The sequence below is a fragment of the Salvelinus alpinus genome, chromosome 14 (assembly GCF_045679555.1).
Source record: "Salvelinus alpinus chromosome 14, SLU_Salpinus.1, whole genome shotgun sequence".
Lineage (NCBI taxonomy): Eukaryota > Metazoa > Chordata > Actinopteri > Salmoniformes > Salmonidae > Salvelinus > Salvelinus alpinus.
Window position 1 is genome coordinate 27,518,647 of NC_092099.1, and position 24,397 is coordinate 27,543,043.

At 44.0% G+C, this 24,397-nt stretch overlaps 1 protein-coding gene across 2 annotated transcripts in view; it reads right to left on the reverse strand.

Moving 5' to 3' along the window:
• LOC139538685 (amyloid-beta A4 protein-like) overlaps window positions 1–22,404 on the reverse strand; it is a 32,672-nt gene extending 10,268 nt beyond the window's left edge. Inside the window, exons 1-6 of one of the 2 annotated variants that reach the window (XM_071341033.1) lie at window positions 22,143–22,404; window positions 9,176–9,343; window positions 8,801–8,930; window positions 8,621–8,733; window positions 594–778; window positions 150–346 (exon numbers count right to left, since the gene is read on the reverse strand). In XM_071341033.1, coding sequence (XP_071197134.1) covers window positions 150–346; window positions 594–778; window positions 8,621–8,733; window positions 8,801–8,930; window positions 9,176–9,343; window positions 22,143–22,202 — 853 coding nt within the window. In that variant the 5' untranslated portion in view covers window positions 22,203–22,404. Of the gene's footprint in view, window positions 1–149; window positions 347–593; window positions 779–8,620; window positions 8,734–8,800; window positions 8,931–9,010; window positions 9,134–9,175; window positions 9,344–22,142 lie in introns of those variants that run through there. The other variant, XM_071341034.1, reaches the window with a different exon arrangement.
• Window positions 22,405–24,397: the final 1,993 nt, after the last annotated feature.

Below are 24,397 nucleotides of genomic sequence, written 5' to 3' on the forward strand. Positions count from 1 at the left end.
GGTATGTACACATACACACAGAGCAAACACACACACTGCTTGGGTGTGTGTTTACACATAACATGTTCAAACATACACACTCCATCTTATCCATCTCCACAAACCAACCAACAAGTATTTCTCTCTTTCCATCCATGGCGTGTTCTTACCTCTGACAACTTCCTCAACCGACTCAGTGGTGGTCGTGGTGGTAGTTGTCATGGCGATGTTGGAGGTGCGTTCACCACTGTCCCGTTTGTCAGTCACATGATCTTCATCCTCATCACCGTCACCGTCCTCGTCCCTATCGAAGGCATCCTCATCATCCTCAGTGGTGGCAGCCCCCTGATCCGCCTGGTGAAGCATGCTGTAGGGAGGGTGGGTGTTCGTGAGTGTGTGTAGTCTGGTTGTGAAGGTTATCTGTCAAAAGTGTTTAACCACTGGTTTATGAACTTGAGTAAGCATTTAAGATTATATATGTGTGCTTAATTGTCTGTGTGTTTGTGTTTGACTGTATGCACCCGTGCTTGTGCCTTTGTGTGTGTGTGTGTGTGTGTGTGTGTGTGTGTGTGTGTGTGTGTGTGTGTGTGTGTGTGTGCCATATGTGCGCATACCCGTTATCGGTGTATTCAGTCTCGGCTCCGCCCCACCACACGTCAGACTCAGTCAGCTCGACGCTCTCTGACTCGCGATGCGTGTCTGCCGGGCAACACACAAACTCCACCCCTCGGAAAAGGTCGATGCCACATGGCAACAGCATGCCGTAGTCATGGAGATTCATGGTGCGGTCTCCACAGGACTGATAATAATAGTAATTTGAAAGAATCTACACAGGTCTTTACACGCAATTACATATCTCTAGACGGTTTCCTGGTCAGGTCACATGGTCAGGAAAAAACAATCATATGAGGCAAAAAAGAACCTTCTTACAATTATAGCTCTGGTTGACTCAAATTCTGTGAAATAATTGAAGGAGGGAGGATAGGATGAGAGGATTCAGGCTTGCAGGAATGGATGGATGGAGACAAAAAATTGCTGAGTGACCACAGCACAGCACACACTCTCCCAGAATATTAGAGAGAAAGGAAAGAGAACACTAGATAGATAGAGAGAACACTAGATAGATGAGAGAACACTAGATAGATGAGAGAACACTAGATAGATGAGAGAACACTAGATAGATGAGAGAACACTAGATAGATAGAGAGAACACTAGATAGATAGAGAGAACACTAGATAGATAGAGAGAACACTAGATAGATGAGAGAACACTAGATAGATAGAGAGCGGAGAGAGGAGTAGAGAATACGAGAGAGAGAGCGAGAGGAGGAGAGAATACTAGATAGATGCAGAGAGCAGAGAGGAGTAGAGAATACTAGATAGATGGAGAGAGCAGAGAGGAGGAGAAAATAATAGAGAGAGAGAGATAAAGGGATACAAGGATAAAGAAAGATATTAAATGAGAAGGCACGGAAAGAGTACAAAGAGAAGCTCCTCATGGACAATCCAGAGACACTTTTTGCAGACTGCTACAAAAATGGAAACGTAAGCAACCTAATCTTCAACACAGACCATCCCTGGGCATGGCACACAGTGATAACAGCACACTACCCCTCTTTTAAGAGAGAGGGTATTGGTGGAGGGAGGAAAATCAGAATACTGGAAAACAAGGACCCTGAGACTGAGACCTTCTGTCAACCTGTACAGGAATGGAACGGTGGTGGTGCAGGGCAACTTCATACATTTCCAAAAGGACTTCCACAGAATCAAAGCGAGAGCACGGCAGGAGGAGCTTTCTCTTGGTGATGACTCATCCACCCCAAGCGAGTCTGATCACACCTCTTCAAACTGTCCTGCAGACAAGGATAGTCCGCCCCCCTGCACTGAACACACCCAGGTCCTACAACTGCACTGCTCATCCATCATTGATAGGATAAATTCACTGAGCTGGAGAGAGACATGGTGGAGCTCAGAGAGCTCCACACTCCAGACAGCACAGACACACAAAACAGACCAGCACGACACCTACCCCCTACAGTACCCAGAGAGCTGAAGGTGGAGATGGCTGCCTGAGAGAGCTGGCTACACTCCGGTCTGAGGTGAGAGAACTTGAGGAGGAGAGAGAGGAACACACAGCCCAGCTAACAGCACTACAGGAGGAGGTGAGAAAGCTGAGGTGCGACAATGAACCAATCATGAGAGAGCTAGCCACCCCCCTAGAGAAGCCAACAGAACAGCCCACTTCAGACCTTGATCACAGCCTTAACAGCAGGCCCCGTTCACCCACAGGATAGCTCTCCTCACAATACCCCCACACCCACTGAGGACACAGAAAAGCCACATCATAATACACACAGGTACAAATGACCTGACAGCCCAGCAGGAAAGGGTGGCCACAGCATTGAAAAAGCCTCTTTCACTTTCCACAACACACATGTGGTTACCTCTACCTTGCTACCACGAAAACTTGGTTTTCACCCTGCCGGGACTGTGCCTCAAAACCAAATGTTTACCTGGCCCACCACTCCGACTTGGACTTGAACAGCATTTACAACCAGGTCAACCTCTACAAGGCAGCAGTCCCCACCTTTGCCAGGACCCTGAAGGACATCACCCTCAACCGCAGCCCCAACACCTCACACAGGAGCAACAGAGAAACAGACACCCTGCCCAGACCAGTGAGACACCCTCCCAGAACTGCGAGAACCCCCCGGAGGACCTGCACCAAGAGGATCCACACCAAGAGGACCTACACACAGACCACAGCACCACATCCCCATCCCAACCAGTCAACCACTATCCACACCCTATATAGGCCCCCCCAGATCACTCTTATGCCCCTTCTGCCCCCCCCCACCCCACCCCTGCAGCAACGACCTCAACATGACAGCTGCACATATGCCCAGGCTGTGAGCAGAGCAACAGGCCCAACCCCCACTAATAACCCGCCCAAGCACCATCCTACGACCTAAGAGGTATGTATCAGATGCTCAACATGCTCTGCTCACACCTACTGTAATGGTCCGAGCCTAAATCACACGAAAACACTAGACACTATGGAACACAAAGCTTGTACTATCTCAACCTGGAATATACAAGGTCTAAGGTCATCTGACTTTGGCCAATGTCTGGAAATACAGACATTGTCATCCTACAAGAAACATGGTATTGAGGAGACGGACCCACTGGTTTCCCGCTAGGTTACAGAGAGCTGGTAGTCCAATCCATCAAACTACCACGTGTGAAACAGGGAAGAGACTCAGGGGATATGCTAATTTGGTATAGAGCAGACCTAACCCACTCTATTAAATGAGTCAAAAAGGGAACATTTTACATCTGGCTAGAAATTCATAAGGAAATGATCTCAACAGAGAAACATTTCCTCACGTGTGCTACCTATACCCCTCCCAATAGAATCCCCATACTTTAACGATGACAGCTTCTCCATCCTAGAGGGGGAGATCAACCATTTCCAGGCCCAGGGACATGTACTAGTCTGTGGCAACCTAAATGTCAGAACAGGACAAGAACCTGACACTCTTAGGACACAGGGGAGCAGACACCTACCTGGAGGTAACAGCATTCCCTCCCAAATATGCCCCCCTAGACACAACTATGACAAAACAACCAACAAAAACGGTTCACAACTCCTGCAGCTATGTCGAACACTGGGTCTATACATAGTCAATGGTAGGTTTCGAGGGGACTCTTACGGTAGGTACACCTACAGGTCATCCCTTGGCAGTAGTACTGTAGATTACTTTATCACTGACCTCAACACAGTCTCTCAGAGCATTCACAGTCAGTCCAGATCACAGCAAAATCACAGTCTACTTGAACAGAGCAATATTCAATCATGAGGCATCAAAGCCAAAGAAACTGCATAATATTAAGAAATGCTATAGATAGAAGGAATGTAGTGTAGAAACCTACCAAAAAACTATTAGGCAACAACAAATTAAATCCCCTTTAGACAACTTTCTGGAAAAAACGTAAAGGTGTAAACTCTGCAGTAGAAAACCTAAACAGTATATTTGATGTCTCAGCTCTCCTATGAAATCAAAACATGTAAATCAGACAACCTAAGAAAATGAACAACAATGACAAATGGTTTGTTGAAGAATGCAAAAACCTAAGAAAGAAATTTAGAAACCTATCAACCATAAACATGGAGACCCAGAAAACCTGAGCCTACGCCTTCACTATGGTGAATCACTAAAACAATATAGAAATACACTGCGGAAAAAGGAGACAGCACATCAGAAATCTGCTCAATGTAATTGAAGAATCCATAGAATCTAACCACTTCTGGGAAAAATGGAACACACTAAACGAAGAACAACCTATCCAAAACGGAGACGGATAAACCACTTCTCCAATCTTGTTGCCTCTATAACAAATAACAAACAGCAAAAACATACATGATCAAATTCAAATAAAAAAATCAACTATTAAAGACTACCAGAACCCACTGGATTCTCCAATTACATTGTATTTTGTCCAGTAGTTCATTCAAACACTCCAACCCAAAAAGGCCTGTAGTGTTGATGGTATCCTAAATGAAATTATAAACTATACAGACCACAAATTCCAATTGACATCTTCCCCAATATTTGGAACCAAGGACTGATCACCCCAATCCACAAAAGTAGAGACAAATTTGACCCCAATAACTACCGTTGGATATTCGTCAACAGCAACATTGGGAAAATCCTCCACATTATCATTAACAGCAGACCCATACATTTCCTCAGTGAAAACAATGTACTGAGCAAATGTCAAATTGGCTTTTTACTAAATTACCATACGACAGACCACGCATGTGACCCGTTTAAGGAAACTAGGTGCATGTCGCAGGTCACTACTTCACAGCAGAGCCTTTTGTTTTTTTATCAAAATGTGTTTTTGGGCAGAAATACCTTCTCGATCATGTGAACTTCATGTGCCTTAATAACAAAATTGTAAGCCATCTGTAAATACAAATACAATTGTTAAATTCGAAGCCTAGTTGGTTTAGCCACAGAAAAAGTCAGCAACCTTCCCACTAACCATGCTTGGCTAAGATAATGAGTGGGCTGGACATGCCGAGAGATTAGTTTGGATTGGTCTGCCATATAGCACACTTCTGTCTATTTGAGCTGGTCAGTATGTCTAGGTAATCCTGTCTAACGCAGTTTATTCTTTAAATGTATGTCACGGGGGACTAGGTGGGTGAAAGAATCAGACGCAGAGAGAGAGCCGCTTGGGAAAAAATATTCCTTTTACTGTTACACAAAAAATGATAAGCCCGAACATACAGGGCGTAGAGAAACACTTGCAAAAACCCAAAACACACGCACGTAACCAAAAGACAATCCCGCACAAAACAAGGGCGGGTCAAACTCCTAAATATAGGGAAGCTCATTTACGAAACAAAAAAAAACCCAGGTGCAACTAATCAGACAAATCAAACAGACAAACGAAAAAGGGATCGGTGGCGGCTAGTAGGACGGTGACGACGACCGCCGAGCACCGCCCGAACAGGCAGGGGAGCCAACTTCGGCGGAAGTCGTGACAATGTATCGCGTAGTAAAACTGCATAAACTTAATATCAAGTTAAAGTATACTGTTAACTAGCTAACGTTAGCTGGCTGGCTCGCTAGCTAACGTTATGTGTATGCTCTCCACTTTCTGGAAGACCGAGTTTTGAAATCAGTGGAATTAGAGTATGATAGCGAAGGAGATGGAGAAAACACCTGTCTCTGGATTACATCTTCAAACTAAGGGCAACCATGGCATCTGACAGGAGACGTGTCCAACCATGATGTATACAGGTAAGATAGTCTAGCTAGCTACATTTTCAGATATGACATGTTTCTAATTTTGATAGAAAGTGGTTTCATTACAAGTTAATGTACTGTTTGCTAGCTAACGTTAGCTTGCTGGCCCACTAGCTAACGTTATGTGTATGATCTTAGTCTTCGTTTATCAGACATATTTGCTTGACTAGTTATAGCCTAATGTTGGCTAGCTAACATTGAACCTGATTGGTTAGCTACCTGTAGATTCATGCAGGGTAGTAACGTCATGAGTTAGGATTATGGTTCATTGTTTACATTCATTGTTTTGTTTTAACAAAATACTTATCTTAGAGTGCCAGAACACCCATTGAATATGGCCAGCGTCAGTAAACGTTGGCAGAAAAGCGTAATTAAAGTGTTGCCAGCAGCACAGTTACAGTCACCAACGCTCTGGATAACATGAAAACAGCCTAACCAGCTCTACTAGGGTGAGAAAATGGTCAGAGTGGGGTGTTCTCTCATTATGTGTCTGGAAGTAGCTAGCAAGCTGGCCAATGTTAGCCAGTTAGCTTGGGTGCTTGACTGCTGTTGTGGTCAGAACCAGCTCTGCTAGGGCGAGTAATGTGCAGTGAGCTGTTATCGCTCACTTAGATGTCTGGAAGTGGTTAGCAAGTTAGCCTGGGTGCTTACCTGCTGTTAGTACAGAACGCTCGGATCAACCCTTAAAGAAATGGGTGGGGCTAAAGCTTAAGAGGGTGTGAACAATGCTGAATGGGTGTAGACAAAGAAGGGCTCTCCAATAGTAGTACCAAAACATTCAAAGGCCATTTTCTCAAAAGTGAGTTTACAACTTGATCTACTTTCAAAGCAAAATTACTTTCCTATTGTTCCTCAACTGTAGTGTATGATATACAATTTTGTAGCTCTGAGTCTCTACTACATAAGACCGATTTGTGCTGGTCGATCACATATTCACCCTGTAAACTCTAACTGACAGTCAAACAGTCTTCTCATGCTTTGTTGATTTCAAAAAAGCTTGAGACTGTATTTGGCATGAGGGTCTGTTATACAAAGTGATGGTAAGGTGTTATAAAATCCATGTACACAAATAATAAGTGTGCGGTTAAAATTAGCAAAAACAAACACACATTCCTTTCCACACGGCCGTGGGGTGAGACAGGGATGCAGCTTAAGCCCCACCCTCTTCAACATATATATCAACTAATTGGCAAGGGCACTAGAACAGTCTGCAGCACCCGGCCTCACCCTACTAGAATCTGAAGTCAAATGTCTACTGTTTGCTGATAATCTGGTGCTTCTGTCCCCAACCAAGGAAGGCCTACAGCAGCACCTACATCTTCTGCACAGATTCTGTCAGACCTGGGCCTTGACAGTAAATCTCAGTAAGACAAAATAATGGTGTTCCAAAAGTCCAGTTGCCAGGACCACAAATGCAAATTCCATCTAGACACCGTTGCCCTAGAGCACACAAACAACTATAAATACCTTGGCCTAAACATCAGCGCTACAGGTAACTTCCACAAAGCTGTGAACAATCTGAGAGAGAAGGCAAGAGGGGCCTTCTACGCCATCAAAAGGAACATCAAATTCAACATACCAATTATGATCTAGCTAAAAAAACTTGAATCGGTTATGATTGTGAGGTCTGGGGTCCACTCACTAACCAAAAATTTACAAAAAAAATGGGACAAACACCAAATTGAGGCTCTGCATTCAGAATTCTGCAAAAATATCCTCATGTACAATGTAAAAGACCAAATAATACATGCAGAGCAGAATTAGGCTGATACCCGCTAATTATCCAAATCCAGAAAAAAAAGCTGTTAAATTCTACAACCACCTAAAAGGAAGCGATTCCCAAACCTTCCACAACAAAGCCTTCATCTATAGAGAGATGAACCTGGAGAAGAGTCCCCTAAGCAAGCTGGTCCTGGGGCTCTGTCAAAAAACACAAACAGACCCCACAGAGCCCCAGGAAAGCAACACAATTAGACCCAACCAAATCATGAGAAAACAAAAAGATAATTACTTAACACATTGGAAAGAATTAACAAAATATCTGAGCAAACTAGAATGGTATTTGGCCCTAAACAGAGGGTACACAGTGGCAGAAAACCTGACCACTGTGACTGACCCAAAATGAATGAAAGCGTTAACTATGTACAAACTCAGTGAGCACAGCCTTGCCATTGAGAAAGGCTGCCATAGGCAGATCTGGCTCTCAAGAGAAGACAGGCTATGTGCATACTGCCCACAAAATGAGGTGTAAACTGAGCTGCATTTCCTAACCTCCTACCAAATGTATGACCCTATTAGAGACATATTTCCCCCAGATTACACAGACTTGTTGCCACAAGAAAAAGGCAACCAGTGAAGAACAAACACCATTGTAAATACAACACATATTTATGTTGATTTATTTTCCCTTTGTACTTGAACTATTTGCACATCGTTACAACACTGTATATAGCCATAACATGACATTTGAAATGTCTCTATTCCTTTGGAACTTTTTTGAGTGTAATGTTTACTGTTCATTTTATATTGTTTATTCCACTTTTGTTTATTAGTAATTTCACTTGCTTTGGCAATGTAAACATGTTTCCCATGCCAACAAAGCTCTTTGAATTGAATTGAGAGAGAGAGAACTAGATAGAGAACGAGAGAGATAGGAGGAGATAATACTAGATAGGTATAGGAGAGAGATAGAAGAGGAGAGAATACGAGAGAGATAGCGAGAGAATACGAGAGAGGGGAGACTGGGGAGGAGAGACTGGGGAAGAACATACCTGAACACAACAGAATGGCGTGAAAATGAAGTGAAAAGCATGTGTCCTCACCTCTTTAGCCACGGTGTGCCAGTGCAGATGGCTCTCACACATGTCCATTCTCTCCTGGTGCAGGAACTTGCACTTATCAGGAACCAGCAGCGCATCACTCACAAACTCCCCAACTGCAAAACATATACAGATTACGGAGTCTCTCACACACACTCAAGCACACACACATACACAGCTTACCCAGGCAGCGGTAGGGCACCACGATGTGTGTGTGACTGCGACACTGCATGCGTCCCTTCTTGCACCAGTTCTGGATGCTGACTGGCTGGTTGGCCTCCACCACGTTTGTGCTCTGGAGCTCAGGGTACACCTGGGGAAGGAGCAGGGTTCAATGAATGTCCAAGACTTCACACAGTTGTTTTGTATTGGTGTAATATTCACGACATTTACCTCAGATCTGCCTTGTTTATCTTTCTCGCCCTAATTTCATTCCGGTTCCACCCCTATATCTTCCACTCTCCTTATACCTTTCTTTATTTCTCTTTTTCCTACCGCTCACCCTTTCCTCTCTCTGCCACCGTTCCCTCCCCCCTCCCTCCCTCCCTCTCCTCCAACCTCCTGGCAGTACTGCAGGATGCCCTCCTTGGTTCCGATGCAGCTCTTGGTGCCGGAGGGGTCCGGCTCCCACTTGCCACTCTGGACGTTGACGTGCATGTTGAGCTTCCCACAGAACATGGCTACCTGGGGCTCCGCTAGCAGAGCCACTGAGTCATCAGATGGCACCTGGAGGGATGGAGGAGAGAGACCAAAAGAGATGGTAGATGGTGGGAGGAGCGAGGGAAGATAGAGGGAGTAAGGAGAGGGAGAGAAGGATGGTAGATGAAGGAATAGAGGACATAGGAATGACCGGGGAGGAGAGGGAGTACAGAGGGAGGAAGGATGGTGAAATGACTATAATTACGGTTTAAAAACTTTATTTGCAGTTGAAGTGCACTCAAAAGCTAAAGTGACTCAAAACACAGAAATGTATTCATTCCCACGTTGCAGCTGAGATCAGGTCAATCCAGCTGTAGCTTTCATCATTTCCTCTTAGAACACACATCCCCGTGAGAGAGGTCACACACTACTTGAGATAATGTTACCCTCTCTCTCTCTCTCACACACACACACACACACACACACACACACACACACACACACACACACACACACACACACACACACACACACACACACACACACACACACACACACACAAACATTTCCACTCTCCCAACACAGCATAAAGGACTAATATGCTATGAGGGCCACAGCCTCTGTGAATCATTGTGTAATGCCACATTTCAGTCATGATTAAAAAAGCATTAACACTACTCTGAGCCACTTAGCAAGGCCGGCTGGCCGGAGCAATCTACTAAATCACTGACAGGCAAACAGGCAACGTAACAGACTAGCCTGCTTTTAGTCACTCAACATTTATACAGTAGGCTATGTGACAGCCAGGTAGTAAAACAATCCCAAGAAAAGTCCTTGTTATTGACGGGGTCAGTTTCAACAGGAGTAACAGAAACCACATTCCACAATGTTAGGACCTTGGGAGTGTCTGTTATGCTTAGGAAAGAGGATGCTTGTGTTTATGTAGCTTGCCTTGTTCCAACCTTGCCTAGATGTTATATGATACCTGCCACTGGCTGACTGGCACTATGGTACCAACTAACATTTACTAGCTAGCTAGGTGACAGTTGACTTCAGGTCCCATTGTCTCAGGGAAGGTGACATCCGCAGGAGAGGCTGCACTATAGCAGAGAGTAAGAACCACTTCTCTTTGACCTCCTCTTCTCTGCCGTAATCCCAGCAGCTGAGACATCCAGTGTGTTCCGCAGCAATGAAGCATGTTACTACTCTGTGTCAGTGTTCAGTATCATACTCCCTCCCAGCCTCCCACCAGCACTTTTCACCCTGAAGCCAACCCTACACACCACTAGAGCGAGAAGTTGACCTGTCACTCTGGAGACAAGTTGACCCGAGGTGTCAGAGAACCCTTATGAAAAATAAACATGAATTTCACGTGAACACATTTGATCTCATGTGATTTAATTTGATAACATGTGACAACATCAAACTACACATGACAACATGTGAGCACGTCAGAACATGATCTCATCTGAAATTAATGTGAAAACATGGGGACACAATTTAAATATGTTATAACATCAAACTACACCTGACAACATGTGAAAACACAATCTCAAGTGAAATAAATGTGACAACATTCTGACGCTAAATTTCAACATGTGATACAATGACACTGCAAATGTGAAAACTAAGGTGTCAAATGTAATTTAGAACATTTTACTTTGAAAGGCACAATTGACATTCATTCACTTTTAACAGTCATGGTCCACTACAGGTTTTGTCTAATTCCCAGTTTGTTCTAGGGATGTCCCCAAGGACATTTGTAGAGCTTTGTGTCATGGTCCCTTGGTTTTTGTCTAGTTTCAGTGCAAATATGGTAAATCTACAACTAGATATTGTATTTTTACAGATACATTTAGGTGTTAATGGACAGTGTGCGGATTACTTAGGACTCAACCTCACTTGGGATTTTAACTCACAAACTATTGGATGCTAGCTACCTGAAGTTCCTGCTGTGCACCAGGACTGTAGACATACTGGAGATTGTCAAGAATACATTTCTGCTAGTTGCAGTAAAAATTAAGTACCTATATACAACAACTTGAAGGTGTGATTTCTATAAAATGCCTTCACTGACTTCTGTTGACAACATGCACATCACTTACACATACTGTAAAAGGCGTGGCTTATTTGAGGTGTGGTTTCAGCTATAGCTCTTTTTGGTCTCCCATAAAAGGGAATGTCATCCCAGTTAATGTTCTCTGTTCATAAACTTTAAAGATTGTTTTTCATGAAATTGTTTGATATTGATCTACATTGATAAAGTTTCATTATAAAGCTACTGGTCCCCTCTCGTGTCAAACACTTGGACTCAGGAGGTGGGATTATTAAGGGAATAAAGAGGCATCACCCTAACTTTCATTTTAATACACTAATCGTAACATGATATTGTCTTACCTAATTTAAATAAGTACTGTTTTGAAACCAACATCAGAGAAGGAATTTGGAGAAGGGTGTGGTTTATATAGCTAGTTAGCTACTCTACTGGTGCCAAAATCTGACTCTAGGGTGTCAGCAAATATAATAAAAATTGTACCTTATTCAACTATGGCAAAGATACTTAAATGTTTCCCCTTTCATCTGTGTCTGGTGTAGTTACTGGCTAGCTAGGTCTTCATCTGTGTCTGATGTTAGCTAGTTACTGGCTAGCTAGGTCTTCATATGTGTCTGGTATTAGCTAGTTACTGGCTAGCTGGGTCTTAGGCCAGCATGGAACAAAAGGCGGGTAAGGGTCATACAAAACTCTGACAGTTGTCAGGTCAACTGTGAACTGCATAGCAAGAGACATGCCAAATGGGAGATGTATAAAACATTGACATCATTGATGCAATGTAAAAAAAATTACAACAAATTTTGTACCCCTTTTTCTCCCAAATTGGTAGTCACAGTCTTGTCCCACCACTGCAACTCCTGTTCCCACTCAGGAGAGGTGCAGTTCGAGAGCAATGCACCCTCCGAAACACAACCCTGCCAAGCCACACTGCTTCTTGACACACTGCTCACTTAACCCGGACGGAAGCCACGCCAATGTGTCAGAGGAAACACCTTCCAACTGGGTCAGCATGCATGCACCCTGCCCGCCACAGGAATTGCTAGAGTCCAATGGGACAAGGACATCCCGGCCAGCAAAACCCTCCCCTAACCCGGACGATGCTGGGCCAATTGTACACCGCCTCATGGGTCTCCCGGTTGCGGCCGGCTGCAACACAGGGCAGGATCAAACCTGGATCTGTAGTGAAGCCTCTATAGCAATGCGATGCTGTGCCTTAGACTGCTGCGCCACTCAGGCGGCCACTCATTGATGCAATTTTTATGTTGTTTGAGTATCTCCAAATTAGCTTGAGATGATTTTACTGCAACACTGCATCCAAGTTGCTTGACACAGGCGTTTCAAAGAGCCAAGGCAAGCTCATGTTCCCCACCCACTTAGTCTGTATTTTTAAACTTCTTGGTAGTTAGCCATGAGAGAAATGTATTATTTATTTTTGGTGACATTCTAGTCACTCAAAAGTCTATATCACATGGGAATCAGAATGATATCATGGCTTTAGAAGCTTCTGATAGGCTAATTTACATAATTTGAGTCAATTGGAGGTGTACCTGTGGATGTATTTCAAGGCCTACCTTCAAACTCAGTGCCTCTTTGCTTGACATCATGGGAAAATCTAAAGAAATCAGCCAAGACCTCGGAAAAATAATTGTAGACCTCCACAAGTCTGGTTCATCCTTGGGAGCAATTTCCAAACGGCTGAAGGTACCACATAGTATACAAGTATAAAGACCATGGGACCACGCAGCCGTCATACCGCTCAGGAGATTAACGTACTTTGGTGCGAAAAGTGCAAATCAATCCCAGAACAACAGCAAAGGACCTTGTGAAGATGCTGGAGGAAACAGGTACAAAAGTATCTATATTCACAGTAAAACGAGTTCTATATCAACATAACCTGAAAGGCTGCTCAGCAAGGATGCCATCTATTTTGTGAAGTGCACCAGTCCCTCCTGCAGCAAAGCACCCCCACAACATGATGCTGCCACCCCCGTGCTTCACGGTTGGATGGTGTTCTTCGGCTTGCAAGCCTCCCCCTTTTTCCTCCAAACATAACAATGGTCATTATGGCCAAACAGTTATATGTTTGTTTCATCAGACCCCAGGTCATTTACAGCAATGACCTGGGGAATAGCTACAGGGGAGAGGAGGGGGGATGAATGAGCCAATTGGACGCTGGGGATGATTAGGTGGCCATGATGGTAAACATCCCATCCAACCTACACAGGGCAATGTCCCCAATCACTGCCCAGGAGCGTTGGGATATATTTTTATTATATATATTTTTTTTTATTATTACCCCCTTTTCTCCCCAATTTCATGGTATCCAATTGTTAGTAGTTACTATCTTGTCTCATCGCTACAACTCCCGTACGGGCTCGGGAGAGACGAAGGTCGAAAGCCTTGCGTCCTCCGAAACACAACCCAACCAAGCCGCACTGCTTCTTAACACAGCGCGCATCCAACCCGGAAGCCAGCTGCACCAATGTGTCGGAGGAAACACCGTGCACCTGGCGACCTTGGTTAGCGTGCACTGCGCCCGGCCCGCCACGGGAGTCGCTGGTGCGCGATGAGACAAGGACATCCCTACCGGCAAAACCCTCCCTAACCCGGACGATGCTAGGCCAATTGTGCGTCGCCCCACGGACCTCCCGGTCGCGGCCGGCTGCGACAGAGCCTGGGCGCAAACCCAGAGTCTCTGGTGGCACAGCTAGCGCTGCGATGCAGTGCCCTAGACCACTGCGCCACCCGGGAGGCCTGGGATATATTTTTAGACCAAAAGAAATAGTGCCACCTACTGGCCCTCCAACACCACTTGCAGCAGCATCTGGTCCCCCATCCAGGGATCAACCAGGACCAACCCAGCTTAGCGACAAGCGAGCAGTGGGATGCAAGGTGGTATGCGGCTGGCTAAAAAGTTCCTGTGAACAAGCTGCCATTAAGATACTTGAAAATGTGCAGCTCTTGACCATTACAAGTACTTACAAGGATTACTGAACTGACAATGTCCATAGAGATGCTCAACCCTCATCAACATAACAATAAAACCACTTCAACTGGTACAACATTTCCACTGACGGTTGGAACAAATACAACATATTTTAAACCATGCCCCAAATGAGACCCCACCAGCATATTGCCCCCACCTACATTTCAAAGTGCAGTAATGATTGTACCTAATGCAGTGTTAGTAACCAAGTGGGACATATAATACATAAATAGAAAAAATCCACTTGAACAGCCCTCCAACTCGTAATTAATAGTGGGAAACACGTCTATCCCACATGTTGACCTCTGACGTCACCGACTAAGGAAATGACCTGGATAACAGCATTTTAGCCAGTTAAATTTAACAACAAAACATTATTTATAAAAAGCAATTTATTAATATGGTTTTTAAACTCTTTCATTTGTTTAAGCATCTAAAGTGAGGCAATGCACTTTTTGGCCCATCATACAAATTATCTTAGCATGACTCACTTGCAATTCCATTTAAACTTGTAGGATACTTTAGATGAGCTTATGACAAACTGTTAAACAGTTACCAGCTACTAAATTGAGGTGAAAATAGTGGAAACAACTTAATGTATTTCTACAGCTGAACTATAATAAACATTTCACATGTGAAAAACATTGTTTTTGGAACACTTCACGTGATTTTTCATATGCGAAAACATGTTTGTCGAACACTTCACATGTGATCACGTTTTAAAATGCACAATTCAATTATGACCAGACTTGGGATTTGAACTCACAACCTGGTATTTTGAACTTTCTCCTGCGCCACAAAGTCTGTAGCATTCCCCTAAACATTCATTACCTATAACACATCTCTGCCATCTGCACTGCTATTTAATTACAGATTTCAGCAATTTTGGGGTTTTCTGTATAGTTGTCCAATGTTGGTGGGGCATATTATTCTGTTTTAATGTTAGTCCTGAATCACTATGATATATAGTGCCTTCACCTACACACAATTCCCCATAATGACAAAGTGAAGACAGGTTTTTAGACATGTTTGTAAATGTATTAAAAATTAAAAAAGAGAAATACCTTATTTACAATACATAAGTATTCAGACCCTTTGCTATGAGACTCGAAATTGAGCTCAGGTAAATCCTGTTTCCATTGATCATCCTTGAGATGTTTCTACAACTTGATTGGAGTCCACCTGTGGTAAATTCAATTGACTGGACATGAATTGAAAAGGCACACACCTGTCTAGATAAGGTCCCCCAGTTGACAGTGCATGTCAGAGCAAAAACCAAGTAATGAGGTCAAAGAAATTATCCATAGAGCGCCGAGACAAGATTGTGTCCAGGCACAAATCTGGGGAAGGGTAACATAACATTTCTGCAGCATTGAAGGTCCCCAAGAACACAGTGGCCTCCATCATTCTTAAATGGAAGAAATTTGGAACCACCAAGACTCTTCCGAGAGCTGGCCACCTGACCAAACTGAGCAATTGGGGGAGAAGGGCCTTGGTCAGGGAGGTAACCAAGAACCCGATAGTCACTCTGACAGAGCTACAGAGTTCCTCTGTGGAAATGGGAGAACCTCCCAGAAGGACAACCATCTCTTCAGCACTCCACCAATCAGGCCTTTAGTGGCCAGACGGAAGCCCCTCCTCAGTAAAAGGAACATGTCAGCCCGCTTGGAGTTTTCCAAAAGGCACCGTAAGACTCTCAGACCATGAGAAACAAGATTCTCTGGTCTGATGATACCAAGATTGAACTCTTTGGCCTGTATGCCAAGCGTACCGTCTGGAAACCTGGCACCATCCCTACAGTGAAGCACGGGAGTGGCAGCATCATGCTGTGGGGATGTTTTTCAGCGGCAGGGACTGGGAGACTCGTCAGGATTGAGGCAAAGATGAACGGAGCAAAGTACAGAGAGATCCTTGATGAAAACCTGCTCCAGAGCGCTCAGGACCTCAGACTGGGGCAAAGGTTCACCTTCCAACAGGACAACGACCCTAAGCACACAGCCAAGACAAAGCAGTAGTGGCTTTGGGACAAGTCTCTGAATGTCCTTAAGCGGCCCAGCCAGAGCCCGGACTTGAACCCGATCGAACATCTCTGGAGAGACCTGAGAATAGCTGTGCAGCAACGCTCCTCATTCAACCTGTCAGAGCTTGAGGATCTGCAGAGAAGAATGGGAGAAACTCCCCAAATACAGGTGTGCCAAGCTTGAAGCGTAATACCCAAGAAGACTCAAGACTGTAATCGCTGCCAAATGTGCTTCAACAAAGTACTGAGGGTCTGAATACTTATGTAAATGCCATAACTCTTGAAAATCGAATCATGCACTGCTACAAACAACACCTGAGTGGTGTCGAACCACCACACAGAAAATTATTGAGTGTTAAATCAACACTGACAGTGTTAAATGTAACACTGTGTTTAGTGCTACGCTGTTACACTTTGTCAGTGTTAGAGAATTAAAACTTTCAGTGTTATGCAATAAAACATTATTTTAACACTAGGAAGTGTATATAGTTTGCACCAATGGTGTTATGACATAAAACCTCATAGTATTTTTAACCATTACACCAAGAAGTCTTACTCTCTTGTTATTCAGTGTTGGGTTAAGGACATTACAATAATGTTAAAAAGTCTTTATTGCCATATGCTCTTACATAAGCATTTATGAAGACTTCGGCACTGACAATAGACATACTCAAACTTTTAATTAACATAACCATAGACTACTTACACGGTACAACACTTCCATTCACAGGTGGCCCAAAATAAGTAATTGAAAGCCACACCCCAAATAAGCGATGCCTCCAATATATTTTGCCAGTGTCCTTTCCCTTTTCGAGTTAATTGTAGAGTTACCACCCATGAAAGGCAAGGCCCACTGGAAAATATGCAAAGGAGGCTTTACACTAAGCAGTGTGTTAATTTAAGACTGAAAAGTGTGGACCTGTATTGACACTGGACCAGTGTTACATGTAACACTCTCAGGGGTTTTTTAACACTGGAGAATTTGCTGTATGGTAATGTTTTACTCTCCGCAGATTAAAACAAACACTCTCACACTAAAGACTGGACATTAACACCAACACTGGTGTTCTTTTACACCAGAGTTAATTTGACTCCTGAATCAACACTATAAATTGTACACAAAAAAAAAATTAACACTAAGTAACACCACCTGATATATACACTAAGAACTAGAGATTGCATCAAAGATGACCAACCTTTGTTTTCAACATAATCTACTCACGTTTGCATTTGCCATTACGTGGATGCTGCCATCTTTCTTACTGGGAATACTCTGCCTGCGCACTAGCACTCAGTGCGAACTGGACAGACAGCAGTTTCGCGCGAATATGCTCCGGAAACTCGGTCAGAGCAAGTGGACAGCTAAACAAGCCAACCAGCACTTCCCTGGCTAGCTGTGGTCATGACCGCAGAGCACGAACGTAAAATGTTAATCTTTGTGAGTGATATATATTTTTTTAAATATATTATATATATATTTATGCCTTCCCGACAATAATTTTAACAGATGTTTTGTGCACAGAGGTGATGACTAAAGTGTCTTATTAGGAGTTTTCTAATTTGAGTTCTCTATGGGGCCATCAATGGGAATTGTCTTTCTCGGCCGTCATTGAGTTAAACTGCAGTACCGAAGCAATACTGCCGGTGCAGTCAAAAGCAGGCTTCCAGACCGGAACCCTTGCCCCTTGGGTAACACTGCTCAATTTGCTGTGCAAGTATCTTAACACTGCAGCACCGACACCATCTTGCTTGTGTCGAGCTTCATCCTTTTCTGTTCTCCTCACCACATAACCAACCCACCAGCCTCCGCTGGCCGCTATGTGACAAATGCAACATTGTATCATGTTAATGTATGGTCAATAAAGGCCTCCACAGGCTTCCCATCCGAAACAGTTTGTGCCAGTGTTGTCAATATAGCAACTTTGATGCTAGATTAAGCAAGATTTCAGACACCTCCAGCAATTGTGACAAATTAAGCTACTTTGTAAGGCTGCCACCAACTTTTGGATGATTTAGCGACTTTCCTGTTTGTGTCCGCTCGGCTGAGCCTTGTTGCGCTGCTCTGCAGTCTGCACTCTCTCTGCGGCTCTGCCTGCTGCTGCGTGTGTCACTTGTGGCCCCTGCCTCTCTCTGGTCCTCTCCACGCTGATACAGCGAGTTGAGTTAATTGTTGTTAAATGACACCACAGCTCTCCAAGGCATAACTAATATTTAAATTCTCTCTCTTTTTTTATTTATTTATTGGTTCCTTTTTACTCTCCTTCAAACATTCTATTTAGTATTGCTTTGGAAAATGTGTCATTCATTGCATGAGACACTGAGGGACAACATGAGCATTAAAAAATATACAGAACCAGTCAAAAGTTTGGACAGACCTACTCATTCCAAGTTCTTTACTCAAACGCATTAAGAAGGAAATACATTCCACAAATGAACTTTTAACAAGGCACACCTGTTAATTGAAATGCATTCCAGGTGACTACCTCATGAAGCTGTTTGAGAGAATGCCAAGAGTGTGCAAAGCTGTCATCAAGGCAAAGGGTGGCTACTTTCCAGAATCTCAAATATAAAATATATTTTGATTTGTTGAACACTTTTTTGGTTACTACATGATTCCATATGTGCTATTTCATAGTTTTGATGTCTTCACTATTATTCTACAATGTAGAAAATAGTAAAAATAAAGAAAAACCCTTGAATGAGTAGGTGTGTCTAAACTTTTGACTGGTACTGTATATATACACACGTAGGGAAGCCTTAAGATAAATCATCCACTTGTTAATAGAGAAAAATGTTGATTGTTTTTGAGTAAAGTAGTAATATGTTAGGTTAGTATGTTGGGGGGAAAATGCCCCCCCCCCCCCCCTTCCAACTGGGCGAGAGGCCCCTGGGGGTTGATTATTTGTTTTTATCTGTAATTTACTTGCTAGCCCACTTAGGTAACTAGCGACTTCAATAGCAGAAAGTCTGAGTTGAACTAAATGCTAGCCAGTTAGTTAGCATAAGATCATGTCTGCTAGCATAGCTAGCTAACCTTCAGTTTGCAGGGTTAGGGTCAGAATAGGGGGTTACGGTTAGATTATTGGTCAGTTCTCCACCGTTCCTAAGATATACACACATACATACACACACTACCGTTCAAAAGTTTGGGGTCACTTAGAAATGTCCTTGTTTTTTAAAGAAAAGCACATTTTGTTTGTCCATTAAAATAACATCAAATTGATCAGAAATACAGTGTAGACATTGTTAATGTTGTAAATTACTATTCAAGCTGGAAACGGCAGGTGTGTTATGGAATATCTACATAGGCGTACAGAGGCCCATTATCAGCAACCATCACTCCTGTGTTCCAATGGCACGTTGTGTTAGCTAATCCAAGTTTATCATTTTAAAAAGGCTAATTGATCATTAGAAAACCCTTTTGCAATTATGTTAGCACAGCTGAAAACTGTTGTTCTGATTAAAGAAGCAATAAAACTGGCCTTCTTTAGACTAGTTGAGTATCTGGAGCATCAGCATTTGTGGGTTCGTTTACAGGCTCAAAATGGTGAGAAACAAAGACCTTTCTTCTGAAACTCGTTAGTATATTCTTGTTCTGAGAAATTAAGGCTATTCCATGCAAGAAATTGCCAAGAAACTGAAGATCTCGTACAACGCTGTGTACTACTCCCTTCACAGAACAGCTCAAACTGTCTCTAACCAGAATGGAAAGAGGAGTGGGAGGCCCCGGTGCACAACTGAGCAAGAAGACAAGTACATTAGAGTGTCTAGTTTGAGAAACAGAGGCCTCACAAGTCCTCAACTGGCAGCTTCATTAAATAGTATCCGCAAAAACACCCGTCTCAACGTCAACAGTGAAGAGACGACTCCAGGATGCTGGCCTTCTAGGCAGAGTTCCTCTGTCCAGTGTCTGTTCTTTTGCCCATCTTAATCTTTTCTTTTTATTGGCCAGTCTGAGATATGGCTTTTTCTTTGCAACTCTGCCTAGAAGGCCAGCATGGTAATGCAAAACACATTCAATAAAGAAAGGCGGTTGGCAGGCATAGGCTAGTTTTACGGTTTTATTAAGCAACACCCAGAATTCTCCATCCATATCCCACAAGCAACCAGTCTCGCTCGAGCTGTTGGCTTCACCCCAATCATGACCTCTAATCTTGCCACAACATCAACTGCCACCACAACCTCCACCCCCAGCACCCACATGTCTCCAGTGACCTTGCTCCGAATGTTGGTAAGAAAAAACATCAGCACTAATTTTAGGAAATATATAGTAGCATATAGAGTGATTAGAAATAATCGTTTTTTGAACCAATACTCAAGAGTTCTTGTTGTTTATTTGTTTGTTTGTTTTTGTTATAAGTACCAGTTCTACAACAAACAGCAGCAGAGGTCATATTGGAGTTGTCCCCCATGCCAAGGAGACAGGAGGCAAGGCCTGGGAAAAGAAAGGCTGAGTCGGCTACAGTCCTGACAGCCTCACTTCACAAGGTTCCTGGAGGACAAGGCAATAAAAACTAAGAGAGAAGGCAGAAAGCAAAGGGAGAAAGAAACCAGTGACACTGAAGAAAGCTGTGGCGCCACTGAAAAAGTTTGTTCCAGGTTCCAAAACCACAACAAACACCCTAAAAGAAGGGGATGCCGAAGGCTTGTTCTGTAACAAGCTCTTCTCTGTTACCGGTGGGGTCTGGATACGGCGTGAACAGTATCAGAGGTGGGCTCACGAGCTATGCTCAAATTTAATTGGGTGGGATTAATTTGCGACCTCTGTGTCAATAAAAAAAATTGAGAAAATGCCATTGTGTTAAATGATTGTCATTTGTTAAAGTCCAATGAATTTTTTGTTTTTTTTAATCTATATTACAAACTATTGAAAACCGTTTGCTCTTGAACTTTATTTTAAAGGCTGCTGGGATTTAAAATCTTGCTTTATTCAAATGATAATGAGTTTAGTTTAACTGTACATAATGGAGTGTAAGGAAAAGGTAAAAGAAGAAAAATAATGATGTGCAGGTAAAAAAAGGGACACTTCTGTGAAACCCTATGGCTTAATCTTCTATTGCGGTAACCATCATCCACCTACCATCTTTTTTTCAAAACTTTTTTGTGTGTTCAATTAGACATTGATCTGGGGGGGGTAAACCTAATTATCTTGTTTGTTTATCAGGTCTAAACGAAAATCAACTCTATATTCTACAGAATGCTCACACACCCTTGTAAAATACCAGATCTGCATACACGTAGGCTACACCTGTGAAACAAACGCAATCGCACAATAAAGGCCCTATCATCTTCGTTTAGATATTTGGAAGGCTAAAATAGTGGTCTACCAGAAGAAAAACTGAACAAACATGCTTGTGTAATTCTGAGCCCCTTTAATCTACAGTGCCAAACTGTCAATCCAGTGTCGTTGACAACTATAAGTGTAGTCCAAATAGGCCTAAAAAATAATAGGTTTAGTCAGGTTTTTTGCTTTACGCATTATGATATTCTATTCCACAATTAGGCTGACAGAGATGAAAAAACAAGCTTCTTCTCGCCACTACGCAGGACGCAATGATCAGAAAAATAGTGGTTGGAACAAGATGGAAAAGGAATGTAGCCTAATCGCAATCAAATCTATGGCGTTGACACGTATGGTGTCTTAAAACCATTGTAGGCTATCAACGTCATTTCAAACATTTTTTTAATGTATCCAAACAAATGCAATCTTGATTCACCCTTGGTCTGAATTCCGTTATTTCCACTCCTGCTTTTGCACCCGTATCCTCCGCTGCTACAGTGAGGGGTAATACCTTATGAAGGCTCCAGTTTCCTCCCTTTTACTTACCTCCGATGTCAGCGTCATGCTCGCCACCCATAACAACAGAAATGCTGTTCGCTCGACCATGCCGTTGACCCTAAATCAGTTCTGTCCAATCTCTTGAAAATATTCAGATATATCCGTTAGTATGAGCCTCTATCCCGTTCCCGTGCACTCCCGTTTGGCGACGGTGCGTGTTACGAGCATAGGATGATGGAGAGCGACAACGAGGCTGGCCAGCTGCTCCAAAGCCTGTCACCTGACCGGGCCGCGAGAAAGTACTATGGGAAGAAACTAGTGGGTGGGTGGCAGCTCCTATTGGGAAGTACTGTAGGGTAATAGGTGAGGATTGAGATGTATAATACAGCGATAAGGCCCGAGGGGGTGTGGTATATGGCAGCTCCTATTGGGAAGTACTGTAGAGTAATAGGTGAGGGTTGAGATGGATAATTAAGCAATACGGCCCAAGGGGGTGTGGTATATGGCCAATATGCAGGCCAGTCAAATTCTTCCACAAGATCTCAACATACCATTTCTGTATAGACCTCACTTTTGTGCACGGGGGATTTGTCATGCTGAAACAGGAAACTGTTGCCACGATGTTGGAAGCACAGAATCGTCTAGAATGTCATTGTATGCTGTAGTATTAAGATTTCCCTTCACTGGAACTAAGGGGCCTAGCCCGAACCATGAAATACAGCCCCAGACTGTTATTCTTCCTCCATCAAACTTTACAGTTGGTACTATACATTGGGGCAGGTAGCGTTTCTCCTGGCATCCGCCAAACCCAGATTCGTCTGTCAGACTGCCAGATGGTCACGCGTGATTCATCACTCCAGAGAATGTGCTTCCCCTGCTCCAGAGCTTTACACCACTGCAGCCAACACTTGGCATTGCTCATGGTGATCTTAGGCTTGTGTGCTCCAGACGAACAGTTCTTGTGCTGACCGTGCTTCCAAAGGCTATTTGGAACTCATTAGTGAGTGCTGCAACCAGCACTCAGCGGTCCCTTTCTGTGAGCTTGTGTGGCCTACCACTTCGCGGCTGAGCCATTGTTGCTCCTAGAGGTTTCCACTTCACAATAACAGCATTTACAGTTGACCGGGGCAGCTCTAGCAGGGCAGGATACAGTATACAGTATATACATATGAGATGAGTAATGCGAGATATGTAACATTCTTAAAGTGGCGTTATTAAAGTGACTAGTGTTCCTTTTATTAAAGTGGCCAGTGATATCAAGTCTGTAAGTAGTCAGCCGCCTCTCTGTGCTAGGGATGGCTGTTTAACAATCTGATGGCCTTGAGATAGAAGCTGTTTTTCAATCTCTCGGTCGCAGCTTTGATACACCTGTACTGACCTCGCCTTCTGGATGGAAGCGGGGTGAACAGGCAGTGGCTCGGGTGGTTATTGTCCTTGATGATCTTTTTTGCCTTCCTGTGACCGGGTGTTGTAGGTGTCCTGGAGGGTAGGTAGTTTGCCCCCGGTGATGTGTTGTGCAGACCCCACAACGTGGTGCTCACTTTGCTGTTTCCTGAAGTCCACGATCATCTCTTTTGTTTTGTTGACATTGAGTGAGTGTCACGTCTGCTCCTGCTCTTCCCCCCTGGCGCTCGAGGGCGCCAGGCTGCCCTGCATCACGCACTCCTGCCATCAATTACGCACACCTGCCTTCCCTCGTCCTGCACATCAGCGATATTGGATTCATCTGGACTCACTCATCACCTGTTTATTACCTCCCCTATATTTGTCAGTTCCCTTGCTCTGTTCCCTGCTGATGCATTAATTGTTTTTTTTATCTTTGTTACCCTTGTGCTGACGCTGTTCCTGTCTCGTTCCATGTCTGTTCCTTATTAAATATTTGACTCCCCGTACCTGGTTCATCGGGGAGTACTGGCGTTCCGTTTGGTGGTGACGTCGGCTCTGGATCGCCGTCGATGGAACCGGGGGTGCCTAGCCAGCTCGTCGGGCGTCCACGCCCTAGCTGGCTCGAGAGGTTTCCTTGCCCCGGTTGGCTCGGAAGGCGCCCATACCACGTTGGGCCTCAGCCCGGATCGCCAGGTCTTGTTCGCCCAGCTGGCCCAGGAGTTTTTTTTTTTTTTTGGTGACGTCGGGGTGGATTCCGCCGCCGATGGAACCGGGGGTGCCTAAGCCAGCCCGTCAGGCTTTCACACCCTGGCTGGCTCGAGAGGTTTCCGTGCCTCGGTTGGCTCGGCAGGTTTCCATCCCATGTCACGCTCCACCGGATCATTGGGCTCCCTCGTTGCAGGGAGATCGACAGGCGT